The sequence below is a fragment of the Chiloscyllium plagiosum genome, unplaced genomic scaffold, assembly GCF_037043375.1.
Source record: "Chiloscyllium plagiosum isolate Xiang-an unplaced genomic scaffold, Cpla_swu_hap1 HiC_scaffold_10, whole genome shotgun sequence".
In the NCBI taxonomy this organism is placed as follows: domain Eukaryota; kingdom Metazoa; phylum Chordata; class Chondrichthyes; order Orectolobiformes; family Hemiscylliidae; genus Chiloscyllium; species Chiloscyllium plagiosum.
Window position 1 is genome coordinate 115,294,293 of NW_028270148.1, and position 23,248 is coordinate 115,317,540.

The following is a 23,248-nucleotide window of genomic DNA, read 5'->3' on the forward strand; positions in this document are numbered from 1 at the left end:
ACACACACAAATATCCACACACACACAAATATCCACACACACACAAATATCCACACACACACAAATATCCACACACACACAAATATCCACACACACACATATCCACACACACATATCCGCCCCACACACACAAATCCACATACACACACAAATACAAACACACACAAATCCACACACACAGACACATACACACACACACACATATCCACACACAAATATCCACACACACATATCCCCCCCCACACACACAAATCCACATACAAACACAAATACACACACACACACAAGTCCACACACACACATCCTCACACACACACATCCTCACACACACACAAATCCACACACACACACAAATCCACACACACACACATATCCAGACACACACACATTCCACACACACACACAATCCACACACACACACACAATCCACACACACACACAAATCCACACACACACAAATCCACACACACACACACAAATCCACACACACAATGTATCCACACACACAATGTATCCACACACACACATATCCACACACACACACATATCCACACACACACATATCCCCCCCACACACATATCCCCCCCACACACATATCCCCCCCCACACACATATCCCCCCCCACACACACACACAAATCCACATACACACACAAATACACACACACAGATCCACACACACACACAGATCCACACACACACATATCCACACACACACATATCCCCCCCCCACACACACAAATCCACAAATCCACATACACACACAAATCTACACACACACATCCACACACACACACACAGACACATACACACATACACACACATATCCACACACAAATATCCACACACACATATCCCCCTCCACACACACAAATCCACAAATCCACATACAAACACAAATACACACACACACAAATCCACACACACACACATCCACACACACAAACACACAAATCCACATACACACAAACACACAAATACCCACACACATCCACACAAATACCCACACACAAACACACAAATCCACGCACACAAATCCACACACACACACAAACACACAAATCCACATACACACAAACACACAAATACCCACACACATCCACACAAATACCCACACACAAACACACAAATCCACGCACACAAATCCACACACACACAAACACACAAATACCCACACACATCCACACAAATACCCACACACAAACACACAAATCCACGCACACAAATCCACACACACACACAAACACACAAATCCACATACACACAAACACACAAATACCCACACACATCCACACAAATACCCACACACATCCACACAAATACCCAAAAACAAACACACAAATCCACGCGCACACAAATACACACACACACACAAATCTACACACACACAGACACACACACAAATCTACACACACACACACACAAATCTACACACACACAAATCCACACACACACACACAAGTCCACACACAAGTCCACACACACACAAATTCACACACACACACACAGCAATCCACCCCACACACACACACACAGAGCAATCCATACACACACATTTCAAATCTACACGCACCAAAAATCCACACACACACAAATCCACAAACACACACAAATCCACAAACATCCACACACTCACACAGAAATCTATACACACAGACAGAAATCCATACACACACACAGACAGAAATCCATACACACACACACAGAAATCCATACACACACACACAAATCCACACACACACACAAATCCACACACACACACACACAAATCCACACACACACAGCAATCCACCCACCCACACACAGCAATCCACCCCCCACACACAAATCCACACACACACACAAATCCAAACGCACACACACAAATCCACACGCACACACACAAATCCACACACACACACAAATCCACACACACACACACACACAAATCCACACACACACACAAATCCACACACACATACCCAAATCCACACACACACACATACACAAATCCACACACACACAGCAATCCACCCCCCCCCACACACACACAGAGCAATCCACACACACACACACACAAATCCACACACACACAAAAATCCACACACACAAATCCACAAACACACACAAATCCACAAACACACATCCAAACACATCCACACACCCACACAGAAATCTATACACACAGACAGAAATCTATACACACACACACACAGAAATCCATACACACACACAGACACAAATCCATACACACACACAGACACAAATCCATACACACACAAACAAAAATCAATACAAATCCACACCCACAGACACATCCACACACACACACAGATCCACACACACACAGATACACACACACACACACACACAAATCCACACACACACACAAACACACAAATCCACATACACACAAATACCCACACACTTCCACACAAATACCCACACACAAACACACAAATCCACGCACACAAATCCACACACACACACAAACACACAAATCCACATACACACAAACACACAAATACCCACACACATCCACACAAATACCCACACACAAACACACAAATCCACGCGCACACAAATACACACACACACACACAAATCTACACACACACACACAAATCTACACACACACACAAATCTACACACACACACAAATCTACACACACACACACACACACAAATCCACACACACACACACAAATCCACACACACACACACAAATCCACACACACACAAATCCACACCCACACACACACACACACAAGTCCACACGCACACACACAAATCCACACACACACACAGCAATCCACCCCACACACACACACACAGAGCAATCCATACACACACATTTCAAATCTACACGCACACAAAAATCCACACACACACAAATCCACAAACACACACACAAATCCACAAACATCCACACACTCACACAGAAATCTATACACACAGACAGAAATCCATACACACACACAGACAGAAATCCATACACACAAACACACAGAAATTCATACACACACACACAAATCCACACACACACACACAAATCCACACACACAAATCCACACACACACAGCAATCCACCCCCCACACACAAATCCACACACACACACAAATCCAAACGCACACACACAAATCCACACACACACACACACAAATCCACACACACACACACACAAATCCACACACACACACACACACAAATCCACACACACACACAAATCCACACACACACACAAATCCACACACTCACAAAGCAATCCACCCACACACACAAATCCGCCTACACAGCAATCCACCCCCACACACACAAATCCACACACACACACAGCAATCCACCCACCCACACACAGCAATCCACCCCCCCACACAAATCCACACACACACACAAATCCAAACACACACACACATCCAAACACACACACACACACAAATCCACACACACACACACAAATCCACACACACAGACACACACACAGCAATCCACCCACACACACAAATCCACCCACACACAGCAATCCACCCCCACACACACAAATCCACACACACACAAATCCACACACACACAGCAATCCACCCCCCACACACAAATCCCCACACACACACACACACACACACACAAATCCCCACACACACACACACACAAATCCCCACACACACACAAATCCACACACAAATCCACACACACACACAAATCCACACACACACACAAATCCACACACACACACACACACACAAATCCACACACACAGATCCACACACACACAGCAATCCACCCACACACACACAGCAATCCACCCCCCCACACAAATCCGCCCACACACAGCAATCCACCCCCACACATCACAAATCCACACACACACACAAATCCACACACACTCACAAATCCACACACACTCACACACAGCAATCCACCCACACACAGCAATCCACCCCCCCCACACAAATCCGCCCACACACAGCAATCCACACACACACACAAATCCACACACACACACACACAAATCTACTCCCCCACACAAATCCGCCCACACACAGCAATCCACACACACAAATCCACACACACACACACAAATCCACACACACACACACAAATCCACACTCACACACAAATCCACACTCACACACAAATCCACACTCACACACAGCAATCCACACACACAGCAATCCACACACACACAGCAATCCACACACACACAGCAATCCACACACACACAGCAATCCACACACACACACACACAGCAATCCACACACACACACACACAGCAATCCACACACAGCAATCCACACACACACACACACAGCAATCCACACACACACACACAGCAATCCACACACACACACACAGCAATCCACACACACACACACACAGCAATCCACACACACACACACAGCAATCCACACACACAGCAATCCACACACACAGCAATCCACACACACACACACAGCAATCCGCACACACACAGCAATCCGCACACACACAGCAATCCACACACACACAGCAATCCACACACACACACACAGCAATCCACACACACACAGCAATCCACACACAGCAATCCACACACACACACACACAGCAATCCACACACACACACACACAGCAATCCACACACACACACACACACAGCAATCCACACACACACACACACAGCAATCCACACACACACACACAGCAATCCACACACACACACAAATCCACACACATACACAAATCCACACACACACTGAGCAATCCATACACACACACAGCAACCCTGCCACAAGCGCGCGCGCACATACACAGAACAACCCACACACAGAGCAACCCAAACACATGAACACACACATGCATACACACAAAGTGCAACCCACACACACGCGCGCACACACACAGAGCAACCCACACACAGAGCAACCCACACACATGCATACACACACATAGAGCAACCTACAAACACAGAGCAGCCCACATACACACATGCACACACATGCACGCACACAGAGCAACCTCCACACACAGGAGCCCACATACACACACAGAACAACCCCCTTCCCCCCAACACACACACACACAGCAAGCCAACCACATGCGCACACACACATACAGAGCAATCCACATACACACACACGAATCCATACACAGAGCAAACTCCCCCACACACAGAGCAAACCCCCCCACACACACACTTATCCATACACAGAGCAAACCCCCCACACACACACACACGCAGCAATCCACATACACACACTCAGCAATCCATACACACACACACATACAGGCAACACACACACACACATACAGGGCAACACATACAGGGCAACCCACACATCACACACAACAACCCACACACACACCACATACAGCAACCCACATATACACACACACAGAGCAACCCACACACACATAGAAACATACACCACACACAGCAACCCACACACACACAGCCATCCACACACACACATATCCACACACACACATATCCCCCCCCCACACACACAAATCCACAAATCCACATACACACACAAATCTACACACACACATCCACACACACACACACAGACACATACACACATACACACACATATCCACACACAAATATCCACACACACATATCCCCCTCCACACACACAAATCCACAAATCCACATACAAACACAAATACACACACACACAAATCCACACACACACACATCCACACACACAAACACACAAATCCACATACACACAAACACACAAATACCCACACACATCCACACAAATACCCACACACAAACACACAAATCCACGCACACAAATCCACACACACACACAAACACACAAATCCACATACACACAAACACACAAATACCCACACACATCCACACAAATACCCACACACAAACACACAAATCCACGCACACAAATCCACACACACAAACACACAAATCCACATACACACAAACACACAAATACCCACACACATCCACACAAATACCCACACACAAACACACAAATCCACGCACACAAATCCACACACACACACAAACACACAAATCCACATACACACAAACACACAAATACCCACACACATCCACACAAATACCCACACACATCCACACAAATACCCAAAAACAAACACACAAATCCACGCGCACACAAATACACACACACACACAAATCTACACACACACAGACACACACACAAATCTACACACACACACACAAATCTACACACACACAAATCCACACACACACACACAAGTCCACACACAAGTCCACACACACACAAATTCACACACACACACACAGCAATCCACCCCACACACACACACACAGAGCAATCCATACACACACATTTCAAATCTACACGCACCAAAAATCCACACACACACAAATCCACAAACACACACAAATCCACAAACATCCACACACTCACACAGAAATCTATACACACAGACAGAAATCCATACACACACACAGACAGAAATCCATACACACACACACAGAAATCCATACACACACACACAAATCCACACACACACACAAATCCACACACACACACACACAAATCCACACACACACAGCAATCCACCCACCCACACACAGCAATCCACCCCCCACACACAAATCCACACACACACACAAATCCAAACGCACACACACAAATCCACACGCACACACACAAATCCACACACACACACAAATCCACACACACACACAAATCCACACACACACACACACACAAATCCACACACACACACAAATCCACACACACACACCCAAATCCACACACACACACATACACAAATCCACACACACACAGCAATCCACCCCCCCCACACACACACAGAGCAATCCACACACACACACACACAAATCCACACACACACAAAAATCCACACACACAAATCCACAAACACACACAAATCCACAAACACACATCCAAACACATCCACACACCCACACAGAAATCTATACACACAGACAGAAATCTATACACACACACACACAGAAATCCATACACACACACAGACACAAATCCATACACACACACAGACACAAATCCATACACACACAAACAAAAATCAATACAAATCCACACCCACAGACACATCCACACACACACACAGATCCACACACACACAGATACACACACACACACACACACAAATCCACACACACACACAAACACACAAATCCACATACACACAAATACCCACACACTTCCACACAAATACCCACACACAAACACACAAATCCACGCACACAAATCCACACACACACACAAACACACAAATCCACATACACACAAACACACAAATACCCACACACATCCACACAAATACCCACACACAAACACACAAATCCACGCGCACACAAATACACACACACACACACAAATCTACACACACACACACACAAATCTACACACACACACAAATCTACACACACACACAAATCTACACACACACACACACACACAAATCCACACACACACACACAAATCCACACACACACACACAAATCCACACACACACAAATCCACACCCACACACACACACACACAAGTCCACACGCACACACACAAATCCACACACACACACAGCAATCCACCCCACACACACACACACAGAGCAATCCATACACACACATTTCAAATCTACACGCACACAAAAATCCACACACACACAAATCCACAAACACACACACAAATCCACAAACATCCACACACTCACACAGAAATCTATACACACAGACAGAAATCCATACACACACACAGACAGAAATCCATACACACAAACACACAGAAATTCATACACACACACACAAATCCACACACACACACACAAATCCACACACACAAATCCACACACACACAGCAATCCACCCCCCACACACAAATCCACACACACACACAAATCCAAACGCACACACACAAATCCACACACACACACACACAAATCCACACACACACACACACAAATCCACACACACACACAAATCCACACACACACACAAATCCACACACTCACAAAGCAATCCACCCACACACACAAATCCGCCTACACAGCAATCCACCCCCACACACACAAATCCACACACACACACAGCAATCCACCCACCCACACACAGCAATCCACCCCCCCACACAAATCCACACACACACACAAATCCAAACACACACACACATCCAAACACACACACACACACACAAATCCACACACACACACACAAATCCACACACACAGACACACACACAGCAATCCACCCACACACACAAATCCACCCACACACAGCAATCCACCCCCACACACACAAATCCACACACACACAAATCCACACACACACAGCAATCCACCCCCCACACACAAATCCCCACACACACACACACACACACACACAAATCCCCACACACACACACACACAAATCCCCACACACACACAAATCCACACACAAATCCACACACACACACAAATCCACACACACACACAAATCCACACACACACACACACACACAAATCCACACACACAGATCCACACACACACAGCAATCCACCCACACACACACAGCAATCCACCCCCCCACACAAATCCGCCCACACACAGCAATCCACCCCCACACATCACAAATCCACACACACACACAAATCCACACACACTCACAAATCCACACACACTCACACACAGCAATCCACCCACACACAGCAATCCACCCCCCCCACACAAATCCGCCCACACACAGCAATCCACACACACACACAAATCCACACACACACACACACAAATCTACTCCCCCACACAAATCCGCCCACACACAGCAATCCACACACACAAATCCACACACACACACACAAATCCACACACACACACACAAATCCACACTCACACACAAATCCACACTCACACACAGCAATCCACACACACAGCAATCCACACACACACACACACAGCAATCCACACACACACAGCAATCCACACACACACACACACAGCAATCCACACACACACACACACAGCAATCCACACACACACACACACAGCAATCCACACACAGCAATCCACACACACACACACACAGCAATCCACACACACACACACAGCAATCCACACACACACACACAGCAATCCACACACACACACACACAGCAATCCACACACACACACACAGCAGTCCACACACACAGCAATCCACACACACAGCAATCCACACACACAGCAATCCACACACACACACACAGCAATCCGCACACACACAGCAATCCGCACACACACAGCAATCCACACACACACAGCAATCCACACACACACACACAGCAATCCACACACACACAGCAATCCACACACAGCAATCCACACACACACACACACAGCAATCCACACACACACACACAGCAATCCACACACACACACACACACAGCAATCCACACACACACACACACAGCAATCCACACACACACACACAGCAATCCACACACACACACACAGCAATCCACACACACACACAAATCCACACACATACACAAATCCACACACACACTGAGCAATCCATACACACACACAGCAACCCTGCCACAAGCGCGCGCGCACATACACAGAACAACCCACACACAGAGCAACCCAAACACATGAACACACACATGCATACACACAAAGTGCAACCCACACACACGCGCGCACACACACAGAGCAACCCACACACAGAGCAACCCACACACATGCATACACACACATAGAGCAACCTACAAACACAGAGCAGCCCACATACACACATGCACACACATGCACGCACACAGAGCAACCTCCACACACAGGAGCCCACATACACACACAGAACAACCCCCTTCCCCCCAACACACACACACACAGCAAGCCAACCACATGCGCACACACACATACAGAGCAATCCACATACACACACACGAATCCATACACAGAGCAAACTCCCCCACACACAGAGCAAACCCCCCCACACACACACTTATCCATACACAGAGCAAACCCCCCACACACACACACACGCAGCAATCCACATACACACACTCAGCAATCCATACACACACACACATACAGGCAACACACACACACACATACAGGGCAACACATACAGGGCAACCCACACATCACACACAACAACCCACACACACACCACATACAGCAACCCACATATACACACACACAGAGCAACCCACACACACATAGAAACATACACCACACACAGCAACCCACACACACACAGCCATCCACACACAGAGCCACACCCCTCGCCAGCATCCCCCCCCCCCCCCCACAGCAACCCTGCCACAAGCGCGCACACACACAGGGCAACCCACACATCACACACCACACACAACCCACACACACACTCACACAGCAACCACCCCCCCCCCCGCACACACAGCAACCCATACAGCAATCTATACACACACACAGAACAATCCCCCACACACACACTCACAGAGCAACCAGCCTCCCCCTTCCACACACACAGTGCAAACCCCACACACAGCAACCCAAACACACACAGCAATCCACACACACACAGAGCAACACACAGACAGCAACCCATGCGCCCACAAAGACACACCAGCATCCACACACACATACACATACAGAGCCATCCACACACACACACAGAGCAACAACCCCGCCACACACAGAGCAACGCCCCCCCACACACACAGAGCAACCCCCACACACACAGAGCAACCCCCCACACACACACAGAAACCCCCCCACACACATAGAGCAATACCCCCACCACACACAGAGCAATACTCCCACCACACACAGAGCAATACTCCCACCACACACAGAGCAAACGAACCCCCCACACACAGAAACCCCCCCAAACACACAGCAAACCCCCTCACACACAGCAAACCTCCCACACACACAGCAACCCTCCACACACACAGCAACCCTCCACACACACACAGAGCCACCTCCCCCCCCACACACACAGCATCCCCTCCCCACAGACACAGAGCAGAGCAACTCCCCCAAACACACACACCAACCCCTCACACACAGCGCAGCCCTCCCCACACAAAGCAACCCCCAACACACAGAGAAACCCCCCCACACACACTCAGAGCAACCCCCCACACACACAAAAAGCACCCCCCTACACACACACAGAGCCACTTCCCCCTCACACACAGACCAACCCCCCCCCACAGACACACAGAGCCATCTCCCTCCACACACACAGAGCAACACCCCCACACACACAGCCACCTCATCCACACACACAGAGACACACACACAGAGCAACCCCCCCACACACACAGAGCAACACCCCCCACACACACAGAGCAACGTCCCTGTTACATACACAGAGCAACACCCTGCCACACACACAGAGCAACGTCCCCCACACATTCAGAGCAACACCCCCCACATACACAGAGCAACGTCCCCGCCACACACACAGAGCAACACCCCCCACACACACTGAGCAACGTCCCTGTTACATACACAGAGCAACACCCCCCCCACACACACAGAGCAACATCCCCCACACACACAGAGCAACACCCCCTCACACACACAGAGCAACACCCCCCCACACACACAGAGCAACGTCCCTGTTACATACACAGAGCAACACACAGACACACACAGAGCAACGTCTCCGCCACACACACACAGCAACACCCCCCCCACACACACACAGAGCAACGTCCCCCCCACACACACAGAGCAACACTCCCCCACACACACAGAGCAACGTCCCCGCCACACACACAGAGCAACGTCCCCGCCACACACACAGAGCAACACACAGACACACACAGAGCAACGTCCCGCTACACACTCAGAGCAACCCCCCACACACACAAAAAGCACCCCCCCACACACACAGAGCCACTTCCCATCTCACACAGACCAACCCCCCCCCACAGACACACAGAGCCATCTCCCTCCACACACACACAGCAACACCCCCCCCACACACACACAGCAACACCCCCCCCACACACACAGAGCAACGTCCCCGCCACACACACAGAGCAACACCCCCCCACACACACACACACACACTCAGAGCAACCCCCCACACACACAAAAAGCACCCCCCCACACACACAGAGCCACTTCCCATCTCACACAGACCAACCCCCCCCACAGACACACAGAGCCATCTCCCTCCACACACACACAGAGCAACACCCCCACACACACACACAGCCACCTCATACACACACACACAGACACACACACACACAGAGCAACCCCCACACACACAGAGCAACACCCCCCCACACACAGAACAACGTCCCCGCCACACACACAGAGCAATGTCCCCCCCACACACAGAGCAACACCCCCCCACACACACAGAGCAACATCCCGCTACACACACAGAGCAACACCCCCCCACACACACAGAGCAACATCCCCCACACACACACAGAGCAACACCCCCCACACACACAGAGCAACACCCCCCCCCCACACACACAGAGCAACATCCCTGTTACATACACAGAGCAACACCCCCCCACACACACAGAGCAACATCCCGCTACACACACAGAGCAACACCCCCCCACACACACAGAGCAACGTCCCCGCCACACACACACAGCAACACCCCCCCCACACACACAGAGCAACGTCCCCGCCACACACACAGAGCAACACCCCCCCACACACACACACACACACACTCAGAGCAACCCCCCACACACACAAAAAGCACCCCCCCACACACACAGAGCCACTTCCCATCTCACACACAGACCAACCCCCCCCCACACACACACACAGCCACCTCATCCACACACACACAGACACACACACACAGAGCAACCCCCACACACACAGAGCAACACTCCCCCACACACAGAACAACGTCCCCGCCACACACACAGAGCAACACCCCCCCACACACAGAGCAACATCCCGCCACACACACAGAGCAACGTCCCTGTTACATACACAGAGCAACACCCCCCCCACACACACAGAGCAACACCCCCCCCACACACACAGAGCAACGTCCCTGTTACATACACAGAGCAACACCCCCCCACACACAGAGCAACATCCCCGCCACACACACACAGCAATACCCCACACACACAGAGCAACATCCCCGCCACACACACACAGCAACACCCCACACACACAGAGCAACGTCCCCGCCACACACACACAGCAACACCCCACATACACAGAGCAACACCCCCCCCACACACACAGAGCAACACCCCCCACACACAGAGCAACACCCCCCCACACTCACAGAGCAACACCCCCCCCACACACACAGAGCAACGTCCCCGCCACACACACAGAGCAACACCCCCCACACACAGAGCAACACCCCCCCACACTCACAGAGCAACACCCCCCCCACACTCACAGAGCAACACCCCCCCACACACAGAGCAACACCCCCCCACACATACAAAGCAACACCCCCCCACACACACAGAGCAACACCCCCCACACACAGAGCAACGTCCCCGCCACACACGCAGAGAGCCACCTCCCTCCTCACACACAGACACACACTACACAACCCGCCCACACACACACAGAGCAACACCCCCCCACACAGACACACACACAGAGCAACCCTCCCTCAACACACACACACAGAGCCACCTCCCCCCCACACACAGACACACACACAGAGCAACCCCGCCCCACACACAGACACACACAGAGCAACCCCTCCAAACACAGAGCAATCCCCCCCACACACACAGAGCCACCTCCCCCCCACACACAGACAGACACACACACACAGAGCAACCCTCCCCCAAACACAGAGCAATCCTCCCCACACACACACAGAGCCACCTCCCCCCCCACACACAAACACACACACACAGCAACCCCTCCCCACACACACACACACAGAGCCACCTCCCCCCCCACACACAAACACACACACACAGCAACCCCTCCCCACACACACACACACAGAGCCACCTCCCCCCACACACAGACACACACAGAGCAACCCCCACAAATACAGAGCAATCCCCCCCACACACACAGAGCCACCTCCCTCCCCACACACAGACACACACACAAAGAGCAACACCCCCCAGACAGAGAGCAACACGCCCCCACAGAGAGCAACACGCCCCCACACACACACAGAAACCCCCTCACACACACACAGTACAACCACCCCCCCACATACACACACATAAAGCAACCCCCGGCACACACAAAGCACCCTCCTCCACACACATGCACAACAACCCCCCCATACACATGCAGAGCAACACCCCCCCCACACACGCACCCCCCACACACAGGGCAACCCCCACACACAAACAGCAAGCCCCCCCACACACACACACAGCAACCCCCCCCCACACACACAGCAACCTCCCCACACATACAGCAACTCCCCCCTACACACACAGCAACACCCCCCCACACACACAGCACCACCTCCCTCACACACAGACACACACACACAGCAACACCCCCCCACACACACAGCACCACCTCCCTCACACACAGACACACACACACAGCAACACCCCCCCACACACACAGAGCCACCTCCCTCCTCACACACAGACACACACACACAGCAACACCCCCCCACACACACAGCACCACCTCCCTCACACACAGACACACACACACAGCAACACCCCCCCACACACACAGAGCCACCTCCCTCACACACAGACACACACACACAGCAACACCCCCCCACACACACAGAGCCACCTCCCTCCTCACACACAGACACACACACAGAGCAACACCCCCCCACACACACAGAGCCACCTCCCTCACACACAGACACACACACAGAGCACCCCCCCCACACACACAGAGCCACCTCCATCTTCACACACACAGAGCAACACCCCCCCAGACAGAGATCAACACGCCCCCACACACTCACAGAAACCCCCTCACACACACAGTACAACCACCCACCCCACACACACACACAAAACACCACGCCACGCACACACAAAGCACCCTCCCCCACACACACGCAGAGCAACCCCCCCCCCACACACGCAGAGCAACACCCCCCACACACACGCAGAGCAACACCCCACACACACAACACCCCCCCCACACACACACACAGTAACCCCCCCACACACACACAGCAACCTCCCCAAACACACACAGCAACCCCCCCCACACACAGCAACTCCCCCCTACACACAGCCCCACACACACAGCAACCCCCCACACACAAACACAGCACCTCCCACACACAGAGCAACACTCCCCCCCCACACACAGCAACACTCCTCCACACACACAGCAACACTCCCCCCACACACACAGCAACACTCCCCCCACACACACAGCAACACTACGCCCCCCACACACAGCAACATTACCCCCCCCACACACAGCAACACTACCCCCCCACACATAGCAACACTCCTCCACACACACACACCAACACTCCCCCACCCACACACACAGCAACACTCCCCCCTCACACCAACACCCCCCCACACGCACAGTAACACCCTCCCCACACACACATACAGCAACACCCCAGCATACGCACACACAGAGCAACCCCCCTACACAGACAGAACAACCCCCTGCACACACAGCAACCCCCCCACACACAGCATCACTCCCACACACACAGCATCACCCCAACACACACAGCTCAACCTCCCCACACAGACACAGCAACCCCCCACATAAACACACACAGCACCCCCCACACACAGAAACCCCCCCAACACACACAGCACCCCCCCACACACAGAAACCCCCCCAACCCCCCCCACACACAGCAACCCCCCCCACACACACAGCAACCCCCCACACACACACAGCATCCCCCCCACAAACACAGCATCCCCCCCACAAACACAGCATCCCCCCCCACACACACACAGCATTCCCCCCCACACACACACAGCATTCCCCCCCACACACACACACAGCATTCCCCCCCACACACACACAGCATTCACCCCCACACACACAGCATCTCCCCCACATACAGAGCAACCCCCACACACACAGAGCAACCCCCACACACACAGACACAGCAACACCCCCCACACAGAGCAACACCCCCCCCACACACAAAGCAACACCGCCCCAACATACACACAGCAACCCACATACACACAGAGCAACACCCCCCACACACATACAGAGCAACACCCCCCCAACACACACAGAGCAATCCACATACACACATCCATACACAGAGCAACCCCCCCCCTACACACACACACAAGCCCCACACACGTAGCAATCCACATATACACACAGGGCAACCCACACATCACACACCGCAGTCCATACACACATACAGCAACCCACACACACACAGGGCAAACCACACATCACACACCACACACAGCAACCCATACACACATACAGCAACCCACATATACACACACACACACACAGAGCACTTCACACACACCACACACAGCAACACACAGTACAACCCACACACAGCGCAACACACACATACAGCAACCTACACACACACACACACCACACACAGCAACCCACCCATACATAGCAACACACACACACACACACACAGGGCAACCCACACATCACACACCACACACAGCAACCCATACTCACATACAGCAACCCACATATACACACACACACAGAGCACCCCACACAAACAGAGCACTCCACACATGACAACACACATAGAGCAACCCACACACACCACACACAGCAACCCACACACACAGAACAACACTCCTCGCCAGCCCCTCCCCACACATAGCAACACTGCCACAAGCGCGCATGCACACAGAACATACACATACAGCAACCTACACACACACCGCAACCCATACACGCATACAACCACACCCCCACACACAGCAACCCATTCACGCATACAGCAACCCACATATACACACACACACAACACCCACCCTTCCCCCTCCACACACACAGTGCAAACCCCACATACACCGCAATCCACATACACACAGAGCAACCCACACACATAGTAATCCACACATACACACACACAGCAATCCACACATATACACACACATACAGCAATCCATACATACACACACACACAGAGCAATCCACACACACAGAGCAATCCACACACACACACACAGAGCAATCCACACACACACACACACACACAGCAATCCACACACACACAGAGCAATCCACATACACAAACACACAGAGCAATCCACACACACACACAGAGCAATCCACACACACACACAGAGCAATCCACACACACACAGAGCAATCCACATACACAAACACACAGAGCAATCCACACACACACACACAGCAATCCACACACACACACAACAATCCACACACACAAACACACAGAGCAATCCACATACACAAACACACAGAGCAATCCACACACACACAAACACACACAGCAATCCACACACACACAGCAGTCCACACACACACAGCAATCCACACATACACACACAGCAATCCACACACACACACAGCAATCCACACACACAGCAATCCACACACACACAGCAGTCCACACACACACACAGCAGTCCACACACACACACAGCAGTCCACACACACACACAGCAGTCCACACACACACACAGCAGTCCACACACACACACAGCAGTCCACACACACACACAGCAATCCACACACACACACAGCAATCCACACACACACAGCAATCCACACACACACACACAGCAATCCACACACACACACAGCAATCCACACACATACTGCAATCCACACACATACTGCAATCCACACACACACACACACACACACAGCAATCCACACACACACACAGCAACCGACTCAGGCGACTGACTGTGTGGAGTTTGCACGTTCTCCCCGTGTCTGCGTGGGTTTCCTCCGGGTGCTCCGGTTTCCTCCCACAATCCAAAAATGTGCGGGTCAGGTGAATTGGCCATGCTAAATTGCCCGTAGTGTTAGGTTAAAGGGGTAAATGTAGGGGTATGGGTGGGTTGCGCTTCGGCGGGTCGGTGTGGACTTGTTGGGCCGAAGGGCCTGTTTCCACACTGTAAGTAATCTAATCTAATCTAAAAAAAAACCCTGCCACAAGCGCGCGCACACACAGATCAACACACACAGCAACCCACACACACATGCATACACTCAGAGCAATCCACACACACACAGCAACACCCCTCGCCAGCCCGCCCCACACACACGCGCACCCACACACACACAAAGCAATCCACATACACATACATACACAACCCAACATCCCCCCACACACAGAGCAATCCCTCCCCACACAGAGCAACCCCCCACACACACACACCCCAACTCACCCCCACACACCCCAACTCTCCCACACACACATGCCCCAACTCCCCCCACATACACACCCCCACCCACCGTACACACACCCACCCTCACATACATATACATACAACACCCCACACACACCCCAATCACACACAGACATACACACACCTCACACAGACACATCCTGCTCCCAAATTCACAGTCTCACATGCACACACGCCCCTATTCAGCCACATTCAGACATCACTGAGTGTGTATGTATGTGGCAGGTGTGTCAGTTTTGTTTGTGTTGGTTTTGTATGTGCCCAGCCACACAAACAAAACTATCACACCCATTACCCACATACACACTCAGTCACACATCTATACATAACCATTATATACACGTACACTCTCAAATCACTCTCGCACACATATACATAAGTACTCAGGCATTCATGTCCCCACATCTACATACACACACACATTCTCTTTCAGGAATTGAATGCTAACTTGCGTTTTCCTTCCACTGGAACCACAGGGAGTTTGAAATCAGAGCAAGGTGTAGTTTGGATTGAATATTCCAACTCCGCTCTCGCTAAACACTGTAATTCTGGGCTCCTATTTGTCTAATTTTATGTCAAAAATCACTTTCCTCTCTGCAAGTGTATTCTAGACAATTCTATATGAACAGATTTTCAGTTTAGCTCTGATATAATGTAGATAGGAAATCGTTTTCCCACTATTGTTATTTCTGGCAGAATGAGTTATTAGGACTTATTTGTTGATTGAATTAATTGTTTCAAGATTCATTTCCTCAGAAAGCAAGTTTTGTGGCTAAACTGGCTAATCTATCACACGTGGCCCTTTCAAGTTGTGATTAATTACAGTTTTAACGTTCAAAATAACAGGTTAAAGTATTTTTTTAGTCTACCTCCCCAACTCCTGAGAATTTCACTCCCAAAAATCCCTTTCTTGCTCTGAATGTCTCACTCAATTTACAGTGCTCCTCAACCAATGCTTAAAAAAGCCACAATTTCACACCTTCCCAAACAGAATTTATCTGGTCAAGCATATTCAACTCCATCAGAAAGTTTAAAAATGGATTTCAGAAGTTTCTTAAAAGTTCAGCAGCATAAAAGCAGATTGTAAAAGTAATGACTGAAAGACACTAATCCTGTAATGCAGCCTGAGCTTACTCAAGCACTTCAGAGACAATCTGCAGCATCTCATTTCACTGTGGGGGGGGGGGGATACACACACACATATGCCTGTGTATCTATACACATGTGCAAGTATCTGTGCACACATTAGCAAGTGTATGTATATAAATGTGTGTACACGTATGTATGCATATGCACGCGCATGAGAGTGTATACACGTTAGCAAGTGCATGAGTGTATATATACACATGTATCAAGTATGTGTACATGCAAGTGTGTGTGAGCAAGTGTTTTAGAAACTACTATATTAAAAATTGAAATGTTACGCGAGCTGGTGAATTAGTAACATATACATTTTATTTTCCTTAAAATTCATATAAAACTTGTGAAACGTATCAGAGAGCCCTCCTCCATCCACTCAAGGTAAGTGTACCAGTTTCGGTTGTACAGAGACAAACAGCCCATGCCATCCCTGATTCAATCATTCTGTCTGTTCTCTGATCTCAACAGGGACCGCTCTATCACTGGGGGGCAACTCATCATTGCTCACGTGACTGGCTGCTGTGCAAGAGCCCTTTTCTTTCATAGTCAGGTTCCAATCTCACCCACCTATCTCATCAATGCCTCCTACACTCCTGCCTCACCTCCATAACCCCTCCCTCACCACCACAACTCCTTCACTCCCCTTCACCTCCATGTTCCCTCCCCCTCCACTCCGCGCTCAGCTCCAGACCTCCTCCACGCTCCCTCACATCCATAACCCATTCTCTCTCCCTCACCCCTATACTCTTTCCCTCTCCACTCCCCCCTCACCTCTGCCCTTACATACATCTGTCCGTCTTCTTCCCCTCCTCCCCTCCCAACCAATCTGCCTCCCATTCCTGCCCCCACTCTAAGATCTAATGAGTGTTTCTCATTGTCAGATGACCAGTGTATTGGCCATTAGACCCAATGGGCTGTGAGGTTTGTGTATCAGAGCGTTATCAAACAGACGGGCAATTGTTTAGTTTCTTACCTGGTTCACTGCTGTTATCACCACTGTGTGATGTGTGGCCCCCACTGGAGGGGCCAGGTGTGCCACCCGAATGTGTTGATGCAGTGTCATCGTGATCCCTGTTCCAGGTCTGAAGGAGGGAATGACACGGATAAGGGAAAATGAAAGCTGACAGCAAAACCTCCACATCACAATTTACCCCAGGCACACAAAGTACGGGGAGAACACCTTTCCTGTTTTCGGGTGGCACCGCGTACAGACCTTCATGAGAATATCGAAATGGCACTGCCTCTGAGCGGAATTCATTCGTTCATAGGAAGTGAGCGTAACAGGCTGGCCCACTATTTGATGCCCAGCCCTAACTGCCCCAGGACTGAGTGGCTCACTGGGCCATTTCAGAGGGCATTTAGAGTCAATCCCTAGTGACCTCAAGACCATATGAAGTAGAAACAGGAGTAAACCATTCACCCCAATTGCTGTGGGCCACATGTTGGCCAGGCTGCTTGAGCAGTGCAGATTTCTTTCGCTAAAAGGGGCATTAGTGAACCATGTGGACTTTCACAACAATCGACAGCAATTGCGCTCTTACTGAGACTAGTCTGAATATTTCAGATCAGAGTCCAGATTAGAGTGTTGCTGGAAAAGCACAGCAAGTCAGGCAGCATCTGAGGAGCAGGAGAATCAACGTTTTGGGCAAAAGCCCTTCATCAGGAACAGAGGCAGAGAGCCTGAAGGGTGGAGAGATAAATGAGAGGGGAGAAAGTAGCATGGAGTACAATAGGTGAGTGGGGGTGGGGATGAAGGTGATAGGTCAGAGAGGAGAGTGGAGTGGATAGGTGGGAAGGGAGATAGGCAGGTAGGACAAGTCATGGGGCAGTGCTGAGCTCGAAAGTTGGAGCTGGAGTGAGGTGGGGGGAGGGGAAATGAGGGAACTGTTGAAGTCCATATTGATGCCCTGGGGTTGAAGTGTTCCAAAGTGGAAGATGAGGCATTCTTCCTCCAGGCGTCGGGTGGTGAGGGAGCGGCGGTGAAGGAGGCCCAGGACCTCCATGTCCTCGGCAGAGTGGGAGGGGGAGTTGAAATGTTGGGCCACAGGGCGGTGTGGTTGATTGGTGCAGGTGTCCCGGAGATGTTCCCTAAAGCACTCTGCGAGGAGGCGCCCAGTCTCCCCAATGTAGAGGAGACTGCACCGGGAGCAACAGATACAATAACTGATATTGGTGGATGTGCAGGTGAAACCTTGATGGATGTGGAAGGCTCCTTTGGGGCCTTGGATGGAGGTGAGGGAGGAGGTGTGAGCGCAGGTTTTGCAATTCCTGCGGTGGCAGGGGAGGTGCCAGGATGGGAGGGTGGGTTGTTGGGGGGCGTGGACCTGACCAGGTAGTCACGAGGGAACGGTCTTTGCGGAAATCGGAAATGGATGGGGAGGGAAATATATCCTGGTGGTGGGGTCCGTTTGGAGGTTGAGATGAATGTCAGTTCCACCAGAGTTGGATTTGAACCCATACCCCCAGTGAGTTAGTAATGCTAGATTTCTGAATCCCTAGTCCAGTGGCTTTGTCACTGCACTAACCTCCTCCACCTCATGTATATGTCAGTTTGCCTTTGTGAATTCACATCAGCGAGTTCCTGATATCAGGAAGCGCAAGTGAATACAGGTTCACATCAACACTGGAGGCTAAGGGGTCAAGGTCTCTGGGGAGAGAATGGGATTATGCTCCTTCGGTAAAGGATGAGCCATGATCATGCTGAATGGTGGAACAGCCTGATGGCTGAATGGTTTACTCATGCTCCTACAATTCTATGTTTTACACCACCATGGCTAAAGCAAAAGGCTTTCCAGCAGATGGTTATACAGGACAGTTCTGAGTTGGTCCGAGTAGATGGTTATACAGGACAGTTCTGAGTTGGTCCTAGTAGATGGTTATACAGGACAGTTCTGAGTTGGTCCTAGCAGATGGTTATACAGGACAGTTCTGAGTTGGTCCTAGTAGATGGTTATACAGGACAGTTCTGAGTTGGTCCTAGCAGATGGATATACAGGACAGTTCTGAGTTGGTCCTAGCAGATGGTTATACAGGACAGTTCTGAGTTGGTCCTAGTAGATGGTAATACAGGACAGTTCTGAGTTGGTCCTAGCAGATGGTTATACAGGACAGTTCTGAGTTGGTCCTAGCAGATGGTTATACAGGACAGTTCTGAGTTGGTCCTAGTAGATGGTTATACAGGACAGTTCTGAGTTGGTCCTAGCAGATGGTTATACAGGACAATTCTGAGTTGGTCCTAGTAGATGGTTATACAGGACAGTTCTGAGTTGGTCCGAGTAGATGGTTATACAGGACAGTTTGAGTTGGTCCTAGTAGGTGGTTATACAGGACAGTTCTGAGTTGGTCCTAGTAGATGGTTATACAGGACGGTTCTGAGTTTGTCCTAGCAGATGGTTATACAGGACAGTTCTGAGTTGGTCCTAGTAGATGGTTATACAGGACAGTTCTGAGTGGTCCTAGTAGATGGTTATACAGGACAGTTCTGAGTTGGTCCTAGCAGATGGTTATACAGGACAGTTCTGAGTTGGTCCTAGCAGATGGTTATACAGGACAGTTCTGAGTTGGTCCTAGTAGATGGATATACAGGACAGTTCTGAGTTGGTCCTAGCAGATGGTTATACAGGACAGTTCTGAGTTGGTCCTAGCAGATGGTTATACAGGACAGTTCTGAGTCAGGTCTCTTCTCCATCCCTTCACAATTCAATCACTTTGGCAAAGGCAATCCACAATAGAAACTGAATGCAAATATAAAATAACCACCATCTACCACAAAGAACATTTATGCATCGATAAAATATTGCTGCCTTTCTCTTCATGGCAAACATGTCTTTACACATCCTATTTATACTCTCACTCACACGT

At 50.4% G+C, this 23,248-nt stretch overlaps 1 protein-coding gene across 6 annotated transcripts in view; it reads right to left on the bottom strand.

Annotated features, from left to right (window-relative positions):
* LOC122553119 (homeobox protein Meis1) overlaps positions 1-23,248 on the bottom strand; it is a 387,313-nt gene that overhangs the window by 242,733 nt on the left and 121,332 nt on the right. For all 6 annotated transcript variants that reach the window (XM_087991684.1, XM_087991685.1, XM_043696674.2 and 3 more), the window contains one exon: positions 20,361-20,469. In XM_087991684.1, the coding sequence (XP_087847810.1) occupies positions 20,361-20,469 (109 nt within the window). The remainder of the gene's footprint in view (positions 1-20,360; positions 20,470-23,248) is intronic.